We start from the raw sequence: 25,637 nt of genomic DNA, 5'->3' as shown, positions 1-25,637 counted from the left end.
AAACAAAACGAAAATAGTTTTACCTTTGAGCGGGAGTTGATAAGTGGTTCCGTTTTCTTTCCCCATTATCTTCTGATTTCGTTTACAAAAGTCTCAGATGATTGGATCTAGGTATCTGTATCTTACCTGTGCGCTAAAGGTATTATTTATTCGAAAAGATCCGGTCGTAAAGCCGCTTGCACTGGGAGGAGCGTCTTCCAAAGAATTTTGTACCGATAATCCGTCACATCCGGAACACCTTAACCTTTTAGAGAAGGGTAACCATGGGCAACTGCTTTGATCAGGGAAAACGTGAGAGAGAGAGAGAGAGAGAGCGAACGTATTTCCCGGAAGAAGAATTATAAGAAAACATTTCATTCATACGCCAAATCTATCGCTGCCAAAAAAATAAAAGTTTTGCACTGATGGGATCGGGGGATGGGGGGGAAATGTCACGCCGGAATCGGCCCACGTTCACACTAACGGATGAACTATCGAAGAATATTTATTTGCACTTTGCAAGAAAGAAACTTCTAAAACAAAAAGAAAAAAATGTTTTTTAAAATTTATTTTCTTTAAGTGGCTGATAAATGAAAGATCAAGTTTCAAAAGAGTTTTTCGATCGGCTATTCAACAGGTGAAGGGAGGGAGGGAAAGGAACGGAGGGTCCGCACCGTGCGACAGGTGAACGAGCAGCAAGCGAGTGGCGTCTTCGAATACACACCGTCTAATCCGCCGATATTTGAACACAGACAAATAGCCGGGAGGTGATTGTGGTTCGAATGGAAGAAAAAAAAAAAATTAAAAAAATAATAAGTAACAAGTGACGTCATGGAATTCAAAGACATGAACACGTCACCGATTGGTCGATGAGTTTTGTGGTCACGGTCGTGGCGCCATCTGGGAAAGAAATGGCAATGCGAAAACCAAAAAAAAAATTGGTTTGCTAAATTCTTGCGTCACCGTTTTTCCTAATTTTCAGCAAAGACAAGTCGTCATCGGCTTAGTCACGCCTTTCAAGTTGTTCTTCCATTTACAGCAAATATAATCATCAGCGTAGTAGTAAAACTCAAATTGTTTCTATTTAAGTGCGAATGACCTTATATGGTCATAGATGTTTTATACTGCAGCGCGGCGGTGGCAGACATTCTCGCGTGCCGGTGTGCACCCTCATCTGCAAGACGAGAATTTGAAAAAAATAAAAAAATTAAATAAAAAAATTAAATAATAAATAAAAGGTGGTGTTGGGAGGAGGAGGGTTGGGAGGTAGGCGAATATGAAAGCGCCGGCGCGGACTTTTTCTCGGAAAACACACGACAAATAAAAAAGAAAGAGTCCCATTCTGTATAGAAGATAAGCTCTTTCTCTGTGTGTGTGTGTGTGTGTGTGTGTGTGTGTACTTTGTAGCCTATAGCGTGAATGACGTGACGTCACGGAATGCAGCGAATAGGTGACGTCACCCCGGTGCTGCGCCGTGCGAGTCCCGGTCGCCATCGGGAGGGCGGAGCTTACCTCTTTCCGGTTTCGTTCATTCATAGAGACGTGAGTGGACGGCTTTCGTCGTCAGTCTCCCGCCAGACTTCTTCCGACATTCACGTGCGGCTTGTTTTGTTTTGTTTTTTTGGGGAGTTTTGTTTTTTGGTTGTTTTCTCCCTCCGTCTTCGATTGCTTCACTTCAGCCCCATTCAATCGACGACGACTACGGCCGCAAAGGAATTTCTGTTTGAATTGAATCATTCGAATTTCAATTCATTCAGCCGGCCACGTTGAACATCCGTCTGTGCTTTTGCCCATTTCAAAACCTTGTGGAACGTCATCAGCACGTGCTTTTATTGTTTCTCATCGGCCGCCAGAATCAAAAACAAAACCAAAAAGAAAATAATTTCACGCTCAGAAAAGAGAAAAATCGGGAAAATATTTGGTGGCGGGAAAAATAAAAAAGGGAAAATTCAAAACAAAACACGCGCGCACCTACCGGCATCACAAAAAATTCGACACAGACACGTAGACACGCGCTCCATGATCCGTTCTGACGACATTCGGTAGTGCACGTGTTGTTTCGATTGGCCGGAATTGTCAATCATTGACCGGCCATCGGCTAGTGACCAGTCGCTCAGTGCTTCGGCGGTTGGCGGAGGAGCCCCACCGGCACGGACTGGTCCCGAGACTCCTCACGCGTCTAGCGGACTAGTTGCAGGGGCAGAACGACTACCCAGCGGCAGCCAAAATTCGATTGTCCAGCCGAGCGACCCCTTGACGGAATCAGCCATGATTATGGACGGATTGGAAACGATGTCGTTCGCCGAGACCAACATTCACGCGTTCCATCACCTGCTCAATTTCGACACATTCAAAGGCGAAATGCCCGACGATTCGGTCAACGTCGTCGCCATGGAACGGAGGACGGAGGCCAACAACGTCAACGACAGCCTCAACACGCCCGGCATTTCCAGCTTTATGGATTTGCCCATCTTTTTCGGACCGTCCGTCGTCCTGCCGACGCTTCCTTCCGTTTTCAGCGGTAAGACGAATATAGATAAAGGACGTTCGATATGTTTCATCGGATGAAGCCACCGCTAGTCGTACTGACTGGGGCTACGTTTTGTCTCATTTGTTATGGTCTGGAACGTTTCAAACGTGGACGTCATCGTTGTGACGTCACCAGGTAAACCCCCGTGCCTCAGGCGATTCTCTTTTCAGAGACGTTGCCGTCTTATCGTCTCTCATTTTTTCAAGTGAAAATGTGCGCGAAACACCCGCTCGCCAGATAACTTCTTGGCCGGTCTGTTTTTTTGTTTTCTTTTCTAAAGAATGATTGTGTATAAAAAGAGATAGAGAGAGAGACACGGTCAACACAGACAAACACAGACAAACACGCAAATATTTTCACGTGTGATGTCATCCCTGTTTTGATTATTCTCCTCCAGCTCACGTCATCTGTCGTTTTCTTATTATTACCATATTATTATTTATTATTGTGTGCGTGTGCGTGTGTGTGTGTGTGTGTGGACCTGCGCTAAATCGGAACGTGTTGTTCCTGTCTTTATCTAGCGCGTGATTTCTAATCTGCACTGGACCTTGTAGAACTTATGGACATACTTGGCCACGGCGGGACGGTCCCGAGCTTCAGAAGCCGCTTCTTAGGAAAGGTGGAGCAGGGAGGAGAGAATGAGAATTTCAAAAACACAAAAAAAAAAAAAAAACAGGGCGGACAAGGAGAGAGAGAGAGAGTGTGTTACGCAGGGGCCTCTATCCTATCTTTGGGTTGTGCGTGATGTCATTGTCTGTTTTATCTACTTGACGTCATTTCAGCCGTTCGGCTATTGGTTGCCTGCGAGTTGTTAAGCAGCACGGGCCACTATAGCAGTGCCCGACCGCAACATCCATCCTCTCATTTCTCGACATGCGGGAGAAGAGGAGGAGAGCAGAAACAGAGAGGCAGGGGTGGGAGAGCGCTATATTGAGCTTGTCGCCCGGTGTGGTATTTATTCCCGCAAGACAACAGGTTTCCCGAGGTTTTTTTTGTTTTGTTTTGTTTTGTTTTTCTTTTTCATTTGTTTATTTTCGTTTTCAACGATCTGCTAGTTTGTTCCTACGAGGAAGCTTATTTTCCATGGCAACTCTGCGTGATCGTCAAAAGCCATTTCCCGATCCCTTTCCCTTTTTTTTTTCTTGCAAAAAAAAATTACTCGATTTGTTTTTTGAATTCCTATCGGATTAACGCGCGATCGCCATTCGCTGTAATTTCGACGTGCGCTTTGTGTGGCGGCGGGGGCGGCTGTGGAAAAGGGAAAAAAAAAAATGTTGCAAGTTTTCGGTCGAAAGAAGAAAAAATGAAAACGACAAGAGATAGTCGATCGATTCGCGTTATATTGATTTATTGTTCGATGTCTATGCGTGTGTGTGACGGTACTGCCGCCGCCGTCAACCGTTGGCGCTCCCCCCCCCCCACCCCCTGCCGCTTCGGTTGCTCCGGAACCAAATAACGAAACCGCTCGGCGACTGCTGCTGGGCTCTTTGCCCGGCGCGCGCGCTTTATATGTCGTACAGGCTATCCGATCAATACAAAGCGGAATTCTCCTTCTCCTTTTTATATATATATATTTTTCTTTTTTTTTTTTTTTTCATGTTTCCTCTTCTGTACTTTTATTCTATTTTTTTTTTTCTTACTATATGTACCACTGTCTCTGTCTCGGGGTAGGAAAACAAAAAATAGTGGACCGGAAGTGAATCGATCGCTATAGTTCCTGCCAAAAAAGATAAACAAACAGTTGCAACAGAAGAAGAACAAAAAAAAAATGATTCATCCGCTGTTGTTCCTTTTTTTTTCGCTGTCGTTCAAGGTTAAAATCTTTGGCGCTGTTCTTTTATTGTTTTTTTTAACGCACTCCGGTCTGATTGAATCATTTCTCATTTGCGATTAATTGTATCTGAATTAACGATCGTTTTTAATTTTCTTGGCGTGTTTAAAACAGGGACGGGACTTGATTCGGATTTGGGTCTGGACGAACCAACGGCGGCTGAGCTGCAACAAGTTGAAATCGGATCGAATTGCGGAAGCAGAAGTAGCAGCAGTTTGACGAACGGAAGCTCGAGCAACTCGAGTTCGAGCAGTAGTAGCAGTTCCAGCAGCAGCTCGTCGAGTTCGACGTGCAGCAGCAACCCGGCGAGCGTGGCTGGCAGCCCGGCCGGAATAATTCCAGTCGAAGAGGATCTGGACGTGGCCATCGACAGTCCAGTCAGGCCGGAAGGCGTTAGCGATAGTCACAGTCCTCGAAGGAGGGCGGAAGAAGCGATCGACGACGACGACGACGAGGCATCGATAGAGATGTACCCGACGGACGGAATTCATCCGCACGCTCAGGTGTCTGCCCAGCAAAGTAGACTGATGAGCTACCGCGGCGTGTTCAGCTCGACGGCGAGCGGCAGCCCGGCCGCGTCGGGAGGAAGTCACGGACATTCAGCTGGCCACCTTTTGTCCTTACCCGGCCCTATGCCCAGCACGCCGGACATTCTCTCTCCCAATACGGGATTGGCTTCCATCAACTGGATCCTGAACACTGCCGCAGCCTCGGCCGCCGCGGGATCCGGACCCGACTCGAAACCTTCCCTCCTGAATCCGATCTTCTTCTTCGGCAACGGTCCGCACCAGCCGGAACAACAGACGGCGGACAAATCGTCCAGTTCGCACCAGCACCATCACCAACACCAACAGCAACAGCATCATCACCATCATCACTTTGACTCGTCGCAGCACGGCGTCCAGGAGATGGCGCAGCTGGTCCAGCAAGTCAACTATGACAGCCAGTCGATTGAGATGAGCAAACATTCGAACTCGTTCCAGCAGACGGCGGGAGACGAGTCGTATGCATCAGCCCCTTCCAATCCATCGCCGCAACATCAGCCTCCGCCCAAATATCAATGGTCTGGCTTTTCGCCTCCGCCGCCGTCCGTCGGCAATGACTACGGCGTGTCGGCGGCCCAGCCGCTCATTCCCAAACAGGAACCGCTGACGACAATCAGCGCCGGAGGAGCTTATCCGGGCGGCAGCAGCGACACTGGCGGCAATTATTCTGGCAGTTCGGCATCCAGTACGGCTGGAGGCGGATCCGCTGGACAGGTCCGGCTGGCGGACTACACACCGTCGACGAGCAAAGGGCACGAGATCCTGTCGCAAGTCTACCAGCAACAGGGCGCGAGCGGAGGAGGCGGCGGACCGATCCGGCTGGTGCCGGTCAAAGCGCGTCGCTATCCGGTCCGTCCCAGTAAGACGCCCGTTCACGAGCGACCGTACGCTTGTCCGGTAGACTCGTGCGACCGCCGGTTTTCGCGCTCAGACGAACTGACGCGCCACATCCGCATCCACACGGGCCAGAAGCCGTTCCAGTGCCGCATCTGCATGCGAGGCTTCTCGCGCTCCGACCACTTGACGACTCACATCCGCACGCACACGGGCGAGAAGCCATTCGCCTGCGACCAGTGCGGTAGGAAATTCGCCCGATCCGACGAGAAGAAGCGGCACGCCAAAGTTCATCTGAAGCAGCGGGTCAAACGTGAATCGGCGTCGCACCGGCTCAGCAGCGCCGCCGCCACATCGGCCCATTCGTCCTCGTCCAATTCAACGACGCCGATGGGCCAATTGGGTGGAGCCCGGAGCGCAACGCAGACTCCGTCGACGACGAGCCGGAGCGCCGTTTCGTCTCCGTCGGATGTGATCTCAGTGCCATCTACCCTAGCTCATAATATCATGTGACGACGCAAATTCATCATCCCTTCGTCGACGCTAACGAACTGTTGGCGCGTTTAGAAGAGACAAATCACGTAACGCACACAACTACGAGGAGAAAGCCAAATGTGTTGATTTTGTTTTGTGGATTGTACAACCGGCCGAGATGTTTAACTTTAACTGACTATTTAAATTTTGCACAGACAAAACGGGGCATCTAAAGCATCGTTCACCTGTTTTTCTATGTATAAGTTTTTTTTTTTTCTTTTTTAAATGATGATGTTTTATCGCTGATATTATTATGTATTATATTTGTCAGTTGTGTCTTTTGCTACTTTTCTTATTTTATTTTTTTTTTTTAATTTTTTTTCCTGCTGCATCGTCACAAAGTCGCACTCAACATACCGCAGAGAAAAATGTTTTGGTTTCTCTTGGCTTGTTGGTTTTTTTTCAGTGATTTCAAGGGAGGATTGTTTTTGTTTACTTTTTTTGGGTTCACAAAAATCGAACAGACCTCAGTGCCATCGATTGGTATATAACTAGCTCCTTGTTCCTCATTTTCATTCAGTGGCATCCACAGCGGGACTCCCGCCCCACCCCCTTTATGTTGATTTTCGATTAGCCTCTCCCTCCTCCTCCTCCCTACACCGTACATACACTACATTGCTTCCTTTTCCCTTTTTTTTTTGATCGAGTTGTTGTTGTTGTTGTTGTTCAAAAGTTCAAAAGACGGCGGAGGAGGGGTCCGCACACTTTGTGTTAATGGTTTATAGAATAAGAAAATCTATAACAATTCAAATTTTGATACGATGTATTTTTGGGGGCTTTTGCTAATTTTACAAAATTTTTTAACCTTTGATATTAAATGTCCCGAGCTATATTTCAAGCAAGAAAACGTCAACTGGCTTTGAGCCGGCCCTGTCCTGTCTCGTTCAAATAAAAACAAAAAAACAAAAAACAAAAAAAAAAAGGCGTGAATGGAAATCATAAAGAAAATTTATACTCACATGCTATCCATTTTCTACACATAAATCTATATTTACCTGTTGATGTTGTTTTTGTTCTTTGTTTTTTCAATTGCTTCATTCTATGAAATCTTGTTCACTTTTTTAAATTCTTCTTTCGATTTTATTTTTTTGTTTCATCCAAATTTTGGCTTTGAATATTATTTTGTACAAAAGGAAATGAAAAATCCCATGGAAAATCCGATAATGTGCACAACGTCGCGTTTTTTCACTGATTGCTGTTAGACTTTTTGATAAAACATTTTACACGAGGGACATTTTTGTTTATAATTTTAATAATTATTTGAAACAAAAATATTTGAATGGCGATGATTTAGTGATACATCTTGCAACAGAGCTCGAAAGTACACACTATAAAAAAAAATGGCAACAACTCACTGGTGCATAGTGGTCATTTTATATATTTAAAAAACTGTTGAATTGTTGTTGTCCTTGCAAAAGTTCTTACAAATAATGAAGTTGTGCGATCGCCAATTTTCTCAATGTCTCAAGGCGTAAGAAACGATTGTCGTTTATTTTATCTTGTAACTCGTGTGTTATTTTCATCCTATTTTTTCGTCTGCTGGGCGTGTGGGAAGTGTGTTGTGTGTCTGTTCGAATGAATGAGCCACTTTTGTACGTTTTGATGGCCAAATGAAAAAGTGAGTACTGCGTTGATACAAATAAAGTGTACGGGGAGCCGAGCATTTCAATCCTTGAAAAAAATAAGGACAAAAAAAAAGAAAAAGAAACCAAAAAGAATCTTGGTCGGCTCCTCTCGTTCAAAAGCCAATCCCTTTATGCTATTTATTTTCGTAATATCGTGTACAACAACACTTGGATACTGCGTGGAAAGATATGATTTCCCATATTTCTCCACTTTTGTCTGAATTTCTTATTTATTTGGCTCTGATTCAAAAGGGAAACAAGAGGGAATATGCATTGCTTCATGAAAAAGAATCCAGAGTCTTCTCACTATGTTCTTCTCATGCAGGCAGAAGATCAATAAAAAAGAAAGAAAAAAAAAAAAAAAAGAGCCAGTCATGGCGTCCAAAGTGTCATTGCCACGCCGTATGTACTAACTATACAGGCCACACAACCTTTTGTTCCTGAAGGTTAATCTAATCTGAAATAGAAGGTAATCACTTATCAATTTATACATTTTTTGTTTGTTTCTTTTTTTTTTGTTATTATTTGTCTATTTTTTGCTGTCCTCGCCTACGTTTGTTTGTCTGTTTTCTTTCGTTTTGACGTTTGTTTTGTTTTCTAGGAGAGGATTAACCGTTGAAGGGGTTGGGTATCAATCAACTACATCAAACGATTTGTTTCGATGATGAATGACTTCAGCTGCTGTTGTCTGTGTGTGCGAGGGAAGTAGTTGGCCGGGTTGGTTGATCGGTGCAATGATGACTCGATGGTCGATTCGCCCAGGCCAGAAGATGAGAGAGGATCCCCCTTGAATTTTATGAATGAAACTCGCTGGGAAGGAGGATCCGGTCGGCGTGAGTCCCGCGGTCCATCTTATTCTTGTGTCTGCGCAGACGCCGCCGCCGATCAATACATCTGACGTCGATGCTGTGTTCGCTAGAACAAACATGGCGACGAACTGCGACGTGAAGGCGCGATTTGCTGTGTAGGGCACAGAAGCGATGCATTAAGTGGAGGGTGGTTGGAAGGCGGGATCGGGTGGTGATGGAGGTCGTAGGATATGAGAGGAACCTGGCTCCACACCAGCCTCTTTTGACGTCATTTCCGCCGAGCGGAAAGTAAAAAGAAAAAGAGAGAAAGACGCACACGGCGCATACCAGGAACGTCGACAATCCTTATACATTGGTGACTATATAGCAAGGAGGTAAGAAACGTAGACATTGACGGTTGATCCCCTTATATTCCGAAAGGGATCGACTTATCCTATTCATGACAACATATTTATAGGTCTAGCGTAATGAGAGCCCAACTTCCGATCCGATGGATGAACCTGTTGCTGCCGCCCCCACCTATGCTCGACGTTTCTTTATAAAAACGCTGGCTGGTCGTAATCTGTAAGTCTTTTGTTTTGGAAATTTTCGTTTTTAAAGCGGTATACTTTTCGTTTTAATCAAATGCTGAATTGACGCTCAACGTATCGACCCACTTGATAACGTCGCTGATCCAGGTCAAGCTCTATTCAGCTTTATTACGCAAAGCCAGCTTTACTATTTTTACTGTGAGGTTAGTAATATGTTATCCCTCACGCGTACTAATTGATTTATCGGTGGAGACAAAAATACACCTCAAGCATTCAAGGTACACCCGCTATGCATTTAGATGGAGGGGGGCTCCTTGTAAGAACCTTCGTGGACGGGACTGGGTCATTACGTCAATGGTCTCGCCTCGTGTTTGCAGTTTACACGGCCTTTGGCCAGTGCGTTTACGTCTGTGTCATGTATTTGCCTGAGCGTGTGCGTAAAATCCGGTCAGTGTTTCCCCTCCCTCTCCCTCATTTTTACTGCTTCTGGTGCTCCGTCTGGCAGCAGGGTGGTTCAATAACAGGCCTTGACAGTGTGTGAGCTCGTGTATACGTCAATTTACACAGTGTCGTAGACGAACAGGAAAAGGGGGGGAGGGGGGAATTGTTTCTTTCAAACGCACATAGTAGCACAATGGCAAACTGTTGCAGCGCGATAATTGTCTGCGCTGCGTCACAGAAGAAGATGGTGGTAACCGCTGGTTATTATAATTTTGTGTTTCACTCATTAAACACTAGCAAATGAGGGAGCGTTCGCCGATGCTTATGGCCGGCCACAGCTATGCGTGAAGCATTATTGTATCGAGTTCTTTTAATTATGTTGTTGTTGGACTGGAAAGCCTACCGTTACAGTAAGCCTTATGACAATGATTGTGTTTAAGAGGAAGAAGAAGGGAGGGGAGTATTAATGTTTTTTAAGGGCCCTCACCACCTGTCGAGGATTCTCCCATGCAATGGGATTGCACGCACAGGCATAGAGACAAGCACGCCAGTGTACGCGTGTGTGGTGCTTACCACCCTCTTTAACTCCCTACTTTAGGGCCGGAAGTGGGAGGGTACGATCGAACTTCGATCGAAAATTTTACGCTCTCGCCATTGGTGACATCTAGTGGTCAAATATGTATATATATTTTTTTTCAAGTTAGCTATTTTGTTATCGGTCTTGGATGTCGTTTGTCTTGTTTGTGCTATACAGCAACTTTCTTCCAGATAAAAAACCTTAAATTTCACTGATGGAGTTCTTCAACTTCACCATGTCAGCTTTCTTCGAAAGTATTACTAGATGTACTTCAAAATCAAGACGTCGATCGTGGTTTCTAATCCAAAAGAGAAACAATTGTTCCACATCATTTGATATTTCTGAATATCTATTATGTCTAGATCGTCGTCACATGGATCTAGATTTCTTGTATTAAATCCCCAAGAGAGGAAGAGGCATTATTATGAATCTGATTTACTTTTCCAAGTGTCCATATAATATTATTTCACCAAAAAACGCTGAAATTTTTGTTTTTTCTATGTGTTGGCGGGATTTCTTTCAATTACAAAGAGACATTGTCATTAAATTTACGTGATTAATAGCTCAATGGTTGAGCATCGGCACTGTGCGCCGAAAGTACAGGGTTCGATTCCCGTTAAAGACAAGTAACAATCAATGTGATGCAACTGCATTTCAAATAACTATTATGTTGTCCATTTCCAAAATAATATTCTCATAAAGATTGGTAGGCATCATTGGTTGAATTCCGTTAGGGCAGCTGAGCCTGCTTTCCGAGACCACAACATTGACAACTTGGAGACTGATATCTGGTTGGGATTCGGGCGATACATCGTCGAGTTCCCAGGGTAGCAGAGCCAGGTTTCCCAGAGCTCCATGCGGGCATTTGGAGTAAGGTACTTGAGCAGATATTCGGGAGATACAGCGTCAAGTTCCCAGGCCATAGCCCGTCCGTTGGGCCATGATTGGGCCTTGAATCCCCAATTCGACATTTTAAGTTTCTAAGTGGATTTTGCGTTATGATGCAAAATTAAATGTTATTATAATAAGTGAAGTAGCTCAATGGTATAGCAGTGGTTTGGTAATACAAAGGTCTAAGGTTCAACTCCTACGTAAACGACATAATGATCATGCTTTTGCAGTTGTTTTTTTGGTTATAAAATAATAAATTTTTTCGCTGAAAAAAAAATCTGGTACGGAAAAAAATTTTTCGCAAAAATATTTAAAAATAAAAAAAATCCAGAAAAAAAAAATCCAGGGGAATAAAATTTCCACCCTCCCCCCCCCCAAAAAAATAGGGGTCAAAATTCTAACCGAAAATTAATTTACTGATTAATTTTTAACAAAATAAAAAAAAAATTTTTAAATATAAAAGATTAGTGAATAATAGGATTTAGTGAAATTTATCATAAATTGTTTTATTGAGTTTTCATCATACAATTCAGATATTCGTTAAAATCAATAACAGTCAGAAATGTTTTATTGGACCAACTGGAGAGATAATGCACATGATACATTTAATATGAGGCGATATTTAGCGACTTGACGAATAGCAATCCCGTTATTTTCTCCATTATTCTAAATTTGTTCTATCAGATAAGGGTTCATCGGCTACGAATATATCACAAATCAATGGGAAACGTGGTAAGAGAAAACAGGAAGCCAGATATACATTTTAATATATGAAAATACCAAAGCATACGAACAGTAATTAAGGACATCTTCAAACGCCATTTTTTGGCACCAACCTCCATCAGAATGCTCTTGCAATAATCGATGATTAGTTTCGACTAAGAAATACAAAAATTTAAATCTTTTTTAATACTATTTTATAAAAAACGGTAGTTAAAATAAATCGTAATATTCAACAAACCAATTTGTACCTGAATGTAAAACCTCCATACACAGCTTAGAACAAGTATAAGGTCCAACACTGAACCCCGATCAATCATTCGTTGCTAACGACCAATTCCGAGTCCACATTTTCGCCATGGTCTACCGAATTTTCCTTGGTGGGTTTTAGATAGGCGCTGGCAGAATTCTTATTAACAAAGGTCTGACATTTCCTAATACCTAGCAACCTTTGACAGAAATATAATGAAAATACCAACAACAGTTAAATTGACTGAAGCAGGAAACTAATTTGTGATAAAAAGTTCTCACCTAGCACTGTAGAGCAGACTAAAGAAAAAGAAACAAGCTGCAAGCAATCCCAGCCAATCACGCCAGCCCAAAAATTCCATATTGAAAAATGGAACACAAAGTACTAAATGAATAATTAGGAAAAATACCCATTCAGTGCCAACCAAGCAACTCCAGCTCATATACCATGAAGTAGTTGACAAACTTTTACGAACAACCCACAAGTGATAATCAACATGCAAGAACAAATTATTGGTTAGGTGACACATGGAAATTCATGTGCAACTAAAGCATTTACACTAGAAAAAGATCATAACATTCCAATAATTTAACTTTTACAAACTCACCTATTAAAGACAGCAAACACGAGATGCAAAATAACAGTTAAGGACACGCCGACACCGTGAGCTCTAATGAAATGTACTGAAGAAATCATTGGAATATAATCAAGGATAGCAGCTCAATCCTATATAAAACAAGCTCAATGACGTTAAAGTCATATTTGACATGACATGGTTGACTTAAAAATTGAATACACAATAATGGTGTTATTATTATATTAACGGGGATACTTAAGACTTTGATATACACAGACTGATGAAATCAATCGTCCCATGTAGAGTAACAAACATATTTGATTTAGTTCCCTTACTCAACATATTTTGAAATTTCATATACGAATTAGTTCATAAAAAACAGAAGCAACTAAAGTTATACAACATGAAACACAATAAACAATAAACAAAATTTATATTTCAAATACAGAAATTCTTACATACTTTCATGACGGCATTCTCGATTAAAATGTAGTCATAGATTGTGAGGGCCTTTATATAAGCTCTCTTCAATGCCCGACAGGTGGAGCTTAGAAGACAATGTTGCCACTTTTGAGATCACTTTTTTTCGAAAAGCCATGAAATACAAATGACATTTAAAAACTATCACTACTATTTCTGACCAACAAGGTACAATAAAAATTTTATCAAGAACCCTACCGCACAGGCTAATTAGATTTTATTGTAAGAAATTTGTAGTTTTTTAAGGCAACACTGTCTACTACGCGTCCCCTGACAGGTATTGAAGAGAGCTTATATTAAGTCCTTTACCATGCTAAACTCGCATTTTAATCGTGAATGTCATTGGTAAAATATGTAAGTATTTCATTAGCAGAAGTTTTAGTTATGTTGATTTTGTTATATGTTGTGTAATATTTGTCGTCTCTTTTCTAAATACTGCACATCTTTGTATTGATATTCTATCATTTGAAATTTCATATACAGATTGTCCGTATATGAAAATTCATTATACGTTTTTCAATGAATCTCTAAATTGATTACATATATTTGATCTATGCGTGATTGAATTTGACAGTATCGGTTTCCATTTTTCCTCTGTAATCTTTTTAAATTATCTTTTCTATTAATCTTTTTTACATTAGGTTTGAACTGTTTACCAAAAATAAATTCCAATGAGTGCTACAGTTTATTTCAACCAAGCTCATTGTTTTGCGATGTCCTCAGACTTGTGTGTGTGTTGTGACTGACTAGTGGGTGAAATGGTGAGTTTGTTGAAGTAAAAATTATTTAATGTCTTTTTTTTTCTGTGGTTAATGCTTATCCAAAAGTTAAAAAGAAAAACATAATATAATCCAGCAAATGGAGTATAATTAGAACTGGATGGTAAATGATTTTATTTATGCTTTTATCTGCAGGTGGCAGTCATTTCAAGGTCTTTGTGCAGGTGATTTTGATCAATGTTTTTTCAGCAAATTCTGTTCCTCAGTGCTAGGTAAGCTTTTCATCAACTTTTATGTAACAGTTAGCTGCTCAGAGCGTACTTATGTTATCATTGGATATTCTGTTAGGTTGCTTAGTATCATAAAATGATTGATTGGGGAGATTGTATTGAGGTTTTTATGGTAGTTGGTCTATTATGTGTGATGGTATTATCTTATTTCATCATGATTTTACTCTTGATAATTGTGAACTTTTCTTTAGTCTCTAAGTTACTCATCTTAAGAAACAGAAGATATTTCATCTGACACATTGTGTACTGGGACAGCTTTATTCATTAAAATTAACTGTTGAATAAAACTTGGGGCTTTTTAATTTGATTATAAAAAACCAACTGTAGTTGACCATTTTCTGTTGGAAGTTCCCATTGTATGTAAATACTTCAGAATTAACTTTACAAGCTGTATCTTTATTTCCTTGTACTATTCATTCTCAGGTTTTATTCTGGGGGAATTAGGATATTCAACTTATTTCGACAAAGGATGTGACCAATTTATTAGCAGGAGCCTGTTAGGTAAGTAGGAAATTTATTCGGATGATATGAAAGTTTCTATCTTGTAATAATTTTCGATTTGTAAACCCTCAGCACTTTTTTTTCTTCATCAGTTCTGACCAAAGGAGTCGGTCGGCGAGAGGTGCTAAACCTTCGTTGCTTAATTACACACAATGTAGACGATAGCGAAGATATGAACTTGGAATTTATTGCTAGCCGGCTATCTGCGTTTTACCACATACTCAATGTGAGCTTTGTTTAGAGGTATTAATTACAACCCGTTGAGTCAAACATCACAATTGACAATGCATTTGACAATTTAAATAATTGTTTTATCAAGATATTTATATTACTTCGTGTTTTGTTTGTTTTTTTTTTTTTTTTTGACAGATTGGGCTTCGATGATGAAATGATCGGGATAATATTCTGACAGAACTTGTGCCAAAGAAGTTATGTTGGTTAAAACGGCGGCCGAAAACTTGCAATTTTTTTACTATCATGTTTTTGTATTCATAAGTTAAAATGTCTGGATTTTGTTTTCCTAACCCCGTTTCCCATTGATCTGTGATATATTCGTGCTAAGCGAAACCTTAACTGATCCGAGAAAGATTGAATATTCGGAAAAAAAGACGGGATCGTTATTTTTGGGAATAACGTCGGTTACCGCCTCTTATAAAATATACCCTATGGCTAATTTCTCCAGTTAGTCAAATGGGACATTTCTTGCTGTTCTTGATTATAACAGAATTTATAAATGTATGATGTATGACTTTCAATAAAACAATTTATGATAAATTTCATTATTATCTTATTTATTTTATAGACGTTAGATTAATTTAGCATAAATATAAATAAAAATAATATATCCGTAAATTTTTTTTCGGTTCAAATTTTTTTTTCTGGATTTTTTTTTCTGGTTTTTTTTTCTGGATTTTTTTTCTGGTTTTTTTTTCTGGATTTTTTTCCTGGATTTTTTTTTTTCGGTGAAAATTTTTCCGGAAATTTTTTTTATTTTTCAGCGAATGCAAATTATTGTTGAAAAACCCAAAAAAAAAAAATCAAATAAGCCCTTTTATCATGTCGTTTACGTAGGAGTCGAACCTTAGACCTTTGTATTACCATACTACTGCTATACCATTGAGCTATTTCACTTATTATAACAATGTTTAATTTTGCATCATAACGCAAAATCCACTTAGAAACTTAAAATGTCGAATTGGGGATTCAGGGCCCAATCATGGCCCAACGGACGGGCTATGGCATGGGAAAACTTGACGCTGTATCTCCCGAATACCTGCCCAAGTACCCTACTCCAAATGTTCGCATGGAGCTCTGGGAAACCTGGCTCAGCTGCACTGGGAACTCGACGATGTATCGCTCGAATCCCAACCAGATATCAGTCTCCAAGTTGTCAATGTTGTGGTTTCGGAAAGCAGGCTCAGCTGCCCTAACGGAATTCAACCAATGATGCCTACCAATTCTTTATGAGAATATTATTTTGGAAATGGACAACATAATATTTATTCGAAACGCAGTTGCACCACATTGATTGTTACTTGTCTTTAACGGGAATCGAACCCTGTACTTTCTGCGCACAGTGCCGATGCTCAACCATAGAGCTATTAATCACGTAAATTTAATGACAATGTCTCTTTGTAATTGAAAGAAATCCCGTCAACACTTGGAAAAAACAAACATTTCAGCGTACTTTGGTGAAATAATATTATATGGACCCTTGGAGAAGTAATGGAAAATTATTTCAAGGATTATAATGAAACAATATTTTGTTTTAACCGCTAATGGGGATAAGAACTTCTGCAATTCAGAGTCATAATGCCTCTATCCTCTCTTGGGAATTGAACCCAAGAAATCTAGATCCATATGACGACGATCTTCGATTTTTGCTTCCATTCTTGCATATTAGCATACTTTTTACCTATACCAACTAAAAATGATCGAAAAGTCCTAATATACTTTTCATAGAAAAAGTAGATCAAACAGAATTCTAAAGACGGATAGACATTTAATGTATTTAACAAAAAAAAAACAAAAAAAAAACAGGACAAGTTATTCAGAGCACATCAAGATTCCACATTGGTGACAAGTCCATCTCGGTACTAGAACTGAACACGAAATTGTTCGCTACTCAAAGGAAATTCCCACCAATCAAAACAATAAAAGTATGGAATTATTGAAAGGACGCGAATGCGAAATGGGAATCATTATCTAATCAGCCATGGCCACGCTGGGATACCATTCCACGTTACAGGCTTATTTGCCTTGGCGGGCATCACGCGGGTAAAATTCTGCCAACACACTAGCAGGAATACGCTTAAGCATCTCCTTGGGGAAAATACGTAGTAGCTGCCAGCCAATATCTAGAGACTCAAAGACAGTACGGTTTTCGTAATTTCCTTGGGCAATGAAGTTCTTTTCGAATTTAGTCAAAAACTCCAAGTAGAGCAGATCGTCAGGTGTGAGAGCTTCTTCACCAACGACAGCTTTCATTGCTTGGACATCTTTGCCGATGGCATAGCAGGCATACTAAATTCGTAGAATTAAATGTTCATTGATGTCAGAAAAAATAAATAGAGACAAAGCAATTATTACCAATTGATTGGAAACGTCAGAGTGATCTTTTCGCGTCATGCCCTCGCCAATAGCTGACTTCATCAAACGTGAAAGCGATGGAAGTACGTTGATGGGAGGATAGATTTGCCTGTTGTGCAATTGACGATCGACATAAATTTGACCCTCAGTAATGTAACCGGTCAAATCGGGAATAGGGTGAGTGATATCTGTCAATGGAACAAATAACTTTAAACAAGATTCCTGACCCCATAAAAAAGATACATACCATCGTTAGGCATAGTCAAGATTGGAATTTGCGTAATGGATCCATTTCGTCCTTCAACACGCCCAGCTCTCTCATAAATTGTAGCCAAATCGGTGTACATGTAGCCTGGAAAACCTCGTCGACCAGGTACCTCTTCTCGGGCGGCAGAAACTTCACGCAAAGCTTCGGCATACGACGACATATCCGTTAGAATGACCAAAACGTGTTTCTCGCACTGGTAAGCCAAAAATTCAGCAGCAGTCAACGCAAGACGCGGAGTGATAATGCGCTCAATAGTAGGATCATTGGCCAAATTCAAGAACAAGCACACGTTCTCCATTGAGCCATTTTCCTCGAAATCTTGCTTGAAAAAGCGGGCAGTTTCCATGTTAACACCCATAGCGGCGAAAACAATGGCAAAATTGTCATCATGATCGTCAAGGACTGATTTTCCAGGGACCTTAACCAAACCACCTTGACGACAGATTTGAGCGGCAATCTGAAAACAGCAGCCTTATAGTATTATTTAAATTAAGAAAATTTCAGTTTTGAAAACCTCGTTGTGAGGAAGACCGGCAGCTGAGAAAATTGGAATTTTTTGGCCACGGGCGATGGAGTTCATGATGTCGATAGCAGAGATACCAGTCTGAATCATCTCCTCTGGGTAGATACGAGAATGGGGGTTGATTGGTTGACCTGTAAACAATCAAAATTTGCAGAACAGTTCTAAATTTACAGGCTAGGTAAACATTACCCTGAATATCTAGAAAGTCTTCGGCCAACACTGTAGGTCCTTTGTCAATTGGCTTTCCTGACCCATTGAATACACGGCCAAGCATATCTTCAGACACAGGGGACTTCAAAATGTCCCCAGTAAATTCACATACTGTGTTTTTAGCATCTATGCCAGAAGTTCCCTCAAACACCTATAGACATACATGATTCAATATTTCATTGAAAATAAAAGGAAGCAGCTAAATTACCTGAACAACAGCTTTGCTACCGCTAACCTCCAACACCTGCCCTGATCTAATGGTGCCATCATGAAGACGAAGATTTACAATTTCGGCATACTTGGGAAACTTGACATCATCCAAAATGACCAATGGACCATTTACACCAGATACGGTTCTGTAAGCTAAGATGCACACCAATAAACATTGTTCAGTATAGTTCTTAACTATATGTATGAAGATAAGGAATTCTTGCTACAACTATTATACTTACACATTCGCGGCTGGAAAATGTAGTCTCGATTTACAGCCATTTTGTGTTCAAGACGAGCTTGAGCTTCATTTAATGTGCCCGTTTTATGCGCCATTTTCTGTTTCGGTTTTCCGGACTGGTTGGAAATACGGAATCAAGTACTGAACTTAGGCAGAACCTGAAAAGAACTCGTTCGGGAGTCGAGAGACGAACTTCTAAAACGAATAGAGCTCGAGTCACGGGTTCTGTCAGTCATATGACAACCTGTATCATCGATATCGAATATAAGATATCGCATCAGTGGGGAATAATTGATGACTAAGAATCGATTCAAGCCAAACCCGCGAAATATAAATACTCAAGTCGTAAAGGGAAGTGCAGTACATCCTATATACCAATGTGTCAGATAAATTTGTGGATTTCTATGCTGTTTGCGTACTAAACTTTAAAACTGAAAAGAAAAAAATATATAATAGTAAAATACATATTACTTATGGTTTCCGAGCGATGTACAATATTCTTGTTAAATACCCAGGGAATGTCCTTCATTGTCCTTGTAAAGCAATTTCTCTATATAGCAAGCTATCTAGTAGTTCAGTGCTCGATAATAACAATGTACACAGTCAACAGGTGATGAAATTCATGTATTAGGTAAATAGATCGGACAGAAAACCAATCCATCTTAATGGTGTGCCCGACCAGGATTTTGAATGGCCTATACAGACAGTTGCTGTCTAAAACCCATTGCCGATCATAGCTGTTGACGCAACATGATCGCACATCAGTACAAACATTACATTTTAAAAAATTCAAGCGAATTGATACAAACATAAACACTTCTGAAAAATAACATGCTTTACAGTTGAACAATTGACATTTATAGCATTTTCAACGTCAATTATAGAGTATTTGACGGAAGACACTAATTTGAGTACAAGCTTCGCATTGCCAATCTCTTGAGGATGTTACATTTGTTGAATTACGTATGACCTTTAACTTTGAAGTGATTAGTTAATATTTGTGTAAAACGAGATTTCTCTTGGTAAGTGCCAATTTGTTCGACTATCTTGAAAAGCTTGATCCCGTCAATGTCTTCAGGTAGATTGGTCAACAACTGAGCGGAATGGATAAAGTCCGATTCTAGTAATGTAAACTCGTACAATTTCAGTATTCCTATAAAATGAAAATATAATAAAAATTGCGAGAATGATCCAAACATGAATTTCAAGATAAGAAATATACCAATTGCAATTCGGAATATCACGTCGTCTCCGTCTCTGCAATAAACATCCCAGACCCTTGAGGCCAGATCTAGAGGCAACGATCGCGAATAAAGAGTGTAGATCCATTCCTGGAGATACAGATCTGGGGTGAGATTCAGTGTCAAAAAGTGCGAATAGACTTTGGGAAGTTGTGATTTGAGCAGAACTTCGAAACTGGCATAGAAATCGGCCATCTTAGCATGATCGAGACGGAAGAAAGCATGCAACAGTGGACGGTTGAGGAGGTTGGAAAAACTGATGAAGGCATCTGAAACTTCCTGATTGAGCAAGAGAGTTGCGGCTAGATAGGACATCCCCTAAAAATAATGAAAAGTATGTCAAAGAAGAACAAACAGATAATAACTAATACAACTGTCATAATATACTTGAACATAACCGATATCTGGTCGAAAGCAAACATAGGCGCTCAACAGATCACCAAGAACGTCGTGGTAAGGTCCTCCTTTTTGGAAAATACCCAAATGAGGGAAAGTCCTGGAAAGATCTAATGTGATGCCTTCAACGCTGCTTTCTAGCCCTACGCCGCCAGCATTGATTAATTTCTCTTTGGCTCGCTCAAGACATAACGCGAACAACTCGGAAGTAACGTTTAGGTCATTGCCAATGGAGAGCTTCCAGACCTGACCTCGAATAGAAGGTGGCAAGCCTTGCCACCAAAGGTCTCGCGTTTTACGGCACTTACGTGTTGTATCCCATTGAGGAAGGATTTCTGATGTCCAGATTTTTGCGGCAGACGCAACTTGCTCTTCTTGTTTGCATAGTTCTTCTATTCGTTTTTCTTTTTCCTGGTTAAATCAATAAATAAAACACACAACATGGTCATAAAAGATGAAGCGCTACCGTACTTGAATCTTTGTTTGTTCTCTACGCTGAGATTCTTCTAACAGTTTGTGGTGTAAGAACTGATGATGGAGCTCCTCTTCTGGGCATTTTGCCGGCAGAAACGAAGGGCGACTATGCAGAATTAAGCCAGTAGAACCAATACTTCTTGTGTTCAAAGTCGGGCTGCTACCGCTGTTGAGACTACTGCAACTGCTCTGGCCACTCCGCGACTTTTGGAAAAAACTTGTTCGGCTAAATAGTTTCCACGAAGCCGAGTTATCGTTCTCGGATTTGCGATTAAATGCCCGCTGCCAAAATGAAGCGAGTCCAAATCGGGGAGGTTCGCAAGAACGTTCCAAAGAATTTGTGTGTTCAGTAAAGTCAGTAGATGAGCTATAATTACTCAAGCTCGACAAACTTGTGTGTGAATGAGGGTTGCTATTCAATGGCATCAATGGCAAATGAACTTCACTTCCAGAGCTGCTTACATTACTAAGCAAGCTAGGTTGTCTTCTATGTCCCATATCTTTCTTGAATAGTGGTTCATCCCTTAGCACTTCAGTTTGAATAAGTTTTAGTTGTTTAGAGTATGGCTCCTGAAGAACTGGCAACTCTTCCTGGAAAACATCATCCGGAATGCAATCTTCTACTTCTTTGTGAGTTTCTACTGATGTCTTCTTAGGACTTTTCACTTTGTCTCTTCCTCTTTCCGGCCAAGTGTGAAACCTTGTGTCAGTATTTTCAGCTATCCCACTGTCACATTGACAAATTGGAATCTTTTGACTAACTGGACATGTGATTTTTTCCTTAGACTTGAGTAGAGAGAGGCTGTGCATCCTTTGCAAGAGCCCTTTCTTTTCCAGACATTCTGTGCTAGAGCTGTTGATTTTGGTGCTTTCGAAGATCTGTTTGAAATTGTGCAACTTGTTGCTAAATGGATTTGTTAAGCTTGCTTTAACCTTTTCTTTGTTAATTGTTTGGCCTTGGGCAACACCTGATTCAGTTGACTCTTGAATGACAAGTTGATATTCCCCTTTCTTCTTCTGGTTGTTGCAAGTATGGCAAATTTCATACATTTGGGTTTTAGTTGAGAATCCATTTTCTTCTTCCATTTCAAGTTAACTAAAAATTAACAATAAATACACTTCCACACTTATAAAAATAAACTTTGTAGCAGAAGGAAAAGAGGCCACCTACGCGACACGATCGATGAAATGCGTCTATAAACAAAGATGAGGCATGTTGGTATTGGTAGCACCATTAAAGTCCCACCGAAAATCTTAAGAGGGGGACTTTCTTCTGGTAAAACCTCGATACCTGTACACAACGGTGAGTCACTTAAAGCTGTAATGAGTTTAGCTTTCTTTTGATTGAAAATATCACTCTTTTTGGTGTCAGAAACGTCTCTTGATACGAAGATTTGGGTCACGCCCACTCAATAACTAAACCACCATCGTGCAACATTGCCGTTCTGCCGTACATTCAATCGCGTTTTTTTTCGCCGTACCTGCCTCTGGCTGAACATAGAACAAAAACAGAAAAATAAAAGAAACAAAATAAATTTTTAAAAATTATATAAATAAAGAAATAAGTAGGCTATCCGCCATCTCCATACTTCCACTTTGGAAGATCAGTAACCAAGAATTAGAATATTTTTTATAACATTAGCGGAACAAATAAAACTTCTTTCATTTCTACCTAAAAATTAGTGAGCCTATTTCATTCCGATATTCTATCGGCAATCATTCGAGTATATCTTCATGTTCAATCAGCCACATAAAACCATTTTATTTTGGTTTAGCTTAAGGTAGATCTCGAAAGCTTCCTTGGGTTGAGACGCTAAAAAATGTTGCAAACAGAAGCGTCGACACCTACTGAATATATTACTTCCGAAGGAAGCCATTTTTTGTTACAGATTTACTAGAAAATTTCCGGTCTATACCCTGAGAAAATTCCCAGTCTATGCCCTAAGAAAGTTACTTGCAAAGTCCATTACTGGAGACTTCAATCACACAGGATTTCAGTAAGGATACCACGAAATACGTGAAAGTTTTTTGTTTTTTGTGTTTTTTTTTTTCATGAGAAAGCAAAAAAAACAAAAAAACATTTTCTTTAAAATAAAACGGAAGAAAGTACTGGCGGCATTGTCTATACACTTTCCCGAGTTTAACGAACGCAACGAAGTTGCCGTCCTTTTCTAAATAATGAAAAGTTTCTATACCCCTCTTATTAGCCTAGTGAGTTGCCAGATACTAAGATGAATGTCTGGGCGGTACAGCTGAAGCTAATGCGCAGTGAAAAGTGTTTTTTTAAAGTACAAAATCAACGCGTAATTAGTCGAAGAACTGGAGGATTTAACAACTTATCTATGTGGGCGTCATACCTGCTTTCTTCGGTCTGTTCCGCAGGCAGTGACCAAAGGTAGACATTCAGCTTGCTTCGATAAAAGGAAAACATGGCTGCTGGACGATGTCAGGGGCGAAATAAAAGCGATGGAATGAGATTTGCGTATTCCGATTTTTTTTACCATGTAGGCTGATGAAAGTTAAGTCGGAATCACGTGTTCACGGGTGGCGAAATCATTTTCAAGGTTTTCCTATTAGAATGCGGACATTAAACCTCTGCGAAATATATTTGAAACTTTTACGAAACTATAAGTAAAGAGAAATTCTACCGACCTCACAAGTTTTTGATACCACTGACGTCATGCCTCTTGCAATGGTTTCAGGTCAAGAAGATGAAAAAATATCACGTTCACAAACGATACATTTCGTTAAGAAAATTCTAGTTGTCACGTTATTGCTGACGTTGTTTCGTTCGAATATCTTGCTTAATCACAGAAAAAATCGAAAATAATTATTGGTTGAAGACATTAAACTGGCAAGAATATTAAGAAAGCAGCCATAAGCTGTTTGACTGCAGACTACGACACTTGAACAAGAAAAACTTGTAAGTACAAACAAAAATAGCACATTTCGCTGTTTACCTTTTTTCTCTCCATGTGTTTCAGTTGCGCAATCAAAAGAGCATAACCAGGAATTTCCTCGATTTTTGTTCTAATTGTTGTGCTTTTCTAGTTCAACGACCGACGAGATCCATGATGGAGTTTACAATGAGAAGCACGGCGCTAGGTCTTCTGTTGCTTTTGGTGACCCCAAGTTTGTGTCAATCAAAGGTTCCCTACGAGCAATGGTACGTCAACAAAACTATGTATCCGGTGAGTAGATTCCGTGGCCCACCAGAAGCTCGCGGTAGAATGAATCCCGTAGGTTATCGAAATTACATAGCAGGAGAAGAAGAAATATGGAACGGTAAGCAATGAACAAAGCTTACTTCTACATCTGAAATCTCTACTATTATTTTTTCTATTGATTTATTTACTTTTCAGGTAAATGCAATGTAACGCACGAGGCTCCAGGATGCATTAAATCAGAGACAGCTTGGTATTATAACATTGAAACTGAACAATGTGCAATATCACCCCATGGAAGTTGTAGCGGCACAAAAAACAATTTCAAGACAAAAGAGCAGTGCGACCAAGAATGCACAGCATTTTCGCCAGGCAAGGCACAGGCAGTTCCAATAAGTGTACCTGATCCAATCGTGCAAACTGTTCCTGCAACACAGCCTGCCCCAATCACGCAATCTGTCCCTGACTCGCAACCTGCCCTACAACCTGTCCCTGTTATCGAACCTGTTCCTGTCCCGCAACCTGTCCCTGTTATCGAACCTGTTCCTGTCCTGCAACCTGTCCATGTTCCACAACCTGTCGTGCAAACTGATCCTGTCGTGCAAACTGTCTCTGTCCCGGAACCTGTCCCTGTCGTGCAACCTATTTTACTAGTAGCAACAACAGCGCCGGAAAAACAACACATTGAAATTCAATCAATATTAAGTAGCGGAGTTGATGATGTTACTCCGGAAAAAATAACATCGAACACAGTAATCCAGGTAACGACGGAAAAAAATATTCCGATTTTAGCATCGGAGCCTGCTCTGTATGTAGCTCCTGGAATATTAGAAATACAGGCGGGCCAAAAGCAATTGCAAAATCTACAAAATGATCAATTAACCTGTGGCCATCAACTACATAAGCTCGCTGGAGTGTACCTTCAGCAACATGCCGGAGTTCCGAGACCGGTAGGAAATTATCACGTGAATTACGTCATAGCTTATAGGATTATTATGATCTACTATAGGTAAGCATGCACGACAATGCGACAAGATCGGCGGAAAAAACGATTGGACACTATATTGATCAGGTATTCTAGAATACTTGACCAACTATAAAATGACTATTCAATTAGCAATTAACCACTTACTTGTTCAACAGGCTGCAGTTGAACGTTTTGATGACTGTTCGAAGGTCGAGATTGGTAGGACAAAATGGTTGTCCACGGAAGTAAGGCTCGATTGTTGATCCAATTTTTTCTCTAATGATTCAAAACGTCAATGATTTGTCAATGATTTAGGCCGAGCATACGGCAGATGGTGGTATGATAATTTACCAAATTGGAATCCAAACTATAGAATTCGCACTTCCATAGTATCCACGGAACAGGCGGCTTCTCTTCCGTGCATCTAATAAAAATTTTAACAAATTAATCCACTAAACTAAATGGCAATAGTATACTATATTTTTACCATAGCCAAACTAATACACTGAGTTGCCTAATTCAATTACACAAGTGTTGTTATTTTTTTTATAAAAATAATGAACTCTGTTCTGAGCTATATTTTTGCTCCGGAGATGGGGAAAAGGGAAACAAGCTACGTATAAACAACTAAATTCAGTGTTTGTAATTAACACGACGATGTGATAAGCCAAAATTTAATAAATAAAACACT

At 40.5% G+C, this 25,637-nt stretch overlaps 4 protein-coding genes and 2 long non-coding RNA genes across 19 annotated transcripts; 3 read left to right on the top strand and 3 right to left on the bottom strand.

Annotated features, from left to right (window-relative positions):
- Positions 1-509: 509 nt before the first annotated feature.
- On the top strand, positions 510-8,002 carry LOC116929982 (zinc finger protein ZIC 3). Its single transcript, XM_045179115.1, has 2 exons — positions 510-2,500; positions 4,455-8,002. The coding sequence occupies exons 1-2, from the start codon at positions 2,248-2,250 to the stop codon at positions 6,230-6,232; spliced, it is 2,031 nt and encodes a 676-aa protein (XP_045035050.1). The 5' UTR covers positions 510-2,247; the 3' UTR covers positions 6,233-8,002.
- A 3,674-nt stretch (positions 8,003-11,676) lies between these two features.
- LOC116929978 lies at positions 11,677-13,161 on the bottom strand. Of its 10 annotated transcripts, none has more exons than XR_004398182.2 (5): positions 13,132-13,161; positions 12,704-12,779; positions 12,378-12,480; positions 12,098-12,295; positions 11,677-12,004 (listed from the first exon to the last, which is right to left on the bottom strand). It is a non-coding gene; the product is annotated as an uncharacterized LOC116929978 (long non-coding RNA). The 10 variants fall into 10 exon arrangements; XR_004398187.2 differs by having other exon boundaries at positions 12,378-12,414; positions 13,132-13,156; XR_004398181.2 differs by having other exon boundaries at positions 12,704-12,822; positions 13,136-13,153.
- Positions 13,162-13,347: 186 nt separating this feature from the next.
- Positions 13,348-15,437, top strand: LOC116929977. Of its 3 annotated transcripts, none has more exons than XR_006651442.1 (6): positions 13,348-13,507; positions 13,795-13,914; positions 14,068-14,144; positions 14,586-14,663; positions 14,756-14,906; positions 15,033-15,437. It is a non-coding gene; the product is annotated as an uncharacterized LOC116929977 (long non-coding RNA). The 3 variants fall into 3 exon arrangements; XR_004398175.2 differs by having other exon boundaries at positions 14,736-14,906; XR_004398174.2 differs by lacking the exon at positions 13,348-13,507 and adding an exon at positions 13,519-13,726 and having other exon boundaries at positions 14,736-14,906.
- Positions 15,438-16,648: 1,211 nt separating this feature from the next.
- Positions 16,649-18,940, bottom strand: LOC116929971 (V-type proton ATPase subunit B). Its single transcript, XM_032937304.2, has 7 exons — positions 18,706-18,940; positions 18,462-18,616; positions 18,233-18,404; positions 18,035-18,174; positions 17,500-17,977; positions 17,253-17,440; positions 16,649-17,186 (listed from the first exon to the last, which is right to left on the bottom strand). The coding sequence occupies exons 1-7, from the start codon at positions 18,797-18,799 to the stop codon at positions 16,914-16,916; spliced, it is 1,500 nt and encodes a 499-aa protein (XP_032793195.1). The 5' UTR covers positions 18,800-18,940; the 3' UTR covers positions 16,649-16,913.
- Positions 18,941-19,310: 370 nt separating this feature from the next.
- Positions 19,311-23,312, bottom strand: LOC116929970 (TBC1 domain family member 12). 3 transcript variants are annotated; one of them, XM_045179110.1, is made up of 7 exons: positions 23,173-23,312; positions 22,173-22,306; positions 21,983-22,106; positions 20,813-21,911; positions 20,333-20,752; positions 19,927-20,263; positions 19,311-19,857 (listed from the first exon to the last, which is right to left on the bottom strand). In XM_045179110.1, the coding sequence occupies exons 4-7, from the start codon at positions 21,899-21,901 to the stop codon at positions 19,664-19,666; spliced, it is 2,040 nt and encodes a 679-aa protein (XP_045035045.1). In that variant the 5' UTR covers positions 21,902-21,911; positions 21,983-22,106; positions 22,173-22,306; positions 23,173-23,312; the 3' UTR covers positions 19,311-19,663. The 3 variants fall into 3 exon arrangements, with proteins under 3 accessions (XP_045035045.1, XP_032793194.1, XP_045035044.1); XM_032937303.2 differs by having other exon boundaries at positions 21,987-22,106; XM_045179109.1 differs by having other exon boundaries at positions 21,983-22,306.
- A 574-nt stretch (positions 23,313-23,886) lies between these two features.
- On the top strand, positions 23,887-25,469 carry LOC116929972 (A-kinase anchor protein 14). The gene is made up of 5 exons (XM_032937306.2): positions 23,887-24,100; positions 24,178-24,929; positions 24,989-25,051; positions 25,123-25,191; positions 25,262-25,469. Exons 1-5 carry the CDS (start codon positions 23,887-23,889, stop codon positions 25,334-25,336), a joined length of 1,173 nt encoding a protein of 390 aa, XP_032793197.2. The 3' UTR covers positions 25,337-25,469.
- The last annotated feature ends 168 nt before the right edge of the window (positions 25,470-25,637 follow it).

This window comes from Daphnia magna, linkage group LG9, assembly GCF_020631705.1.
Source record: "Daphnia magna isolate NIES linkage group LG9, ASM2063170v1.1, whole genome shotgun sequence".
NCBI classification, from domain to species: domain Eukaryota; kingdom Metazoa; phylum Arthropoda; class Branchiopoda; order Diplostraca; family Daphniidae; genus Daphnia; species Daphnia magna.
The sequence above is the reverse complement of the archived record's forward strand: the minus strand, read 5'-3'. Positions and strand labels throughout refer to the sequence as shown.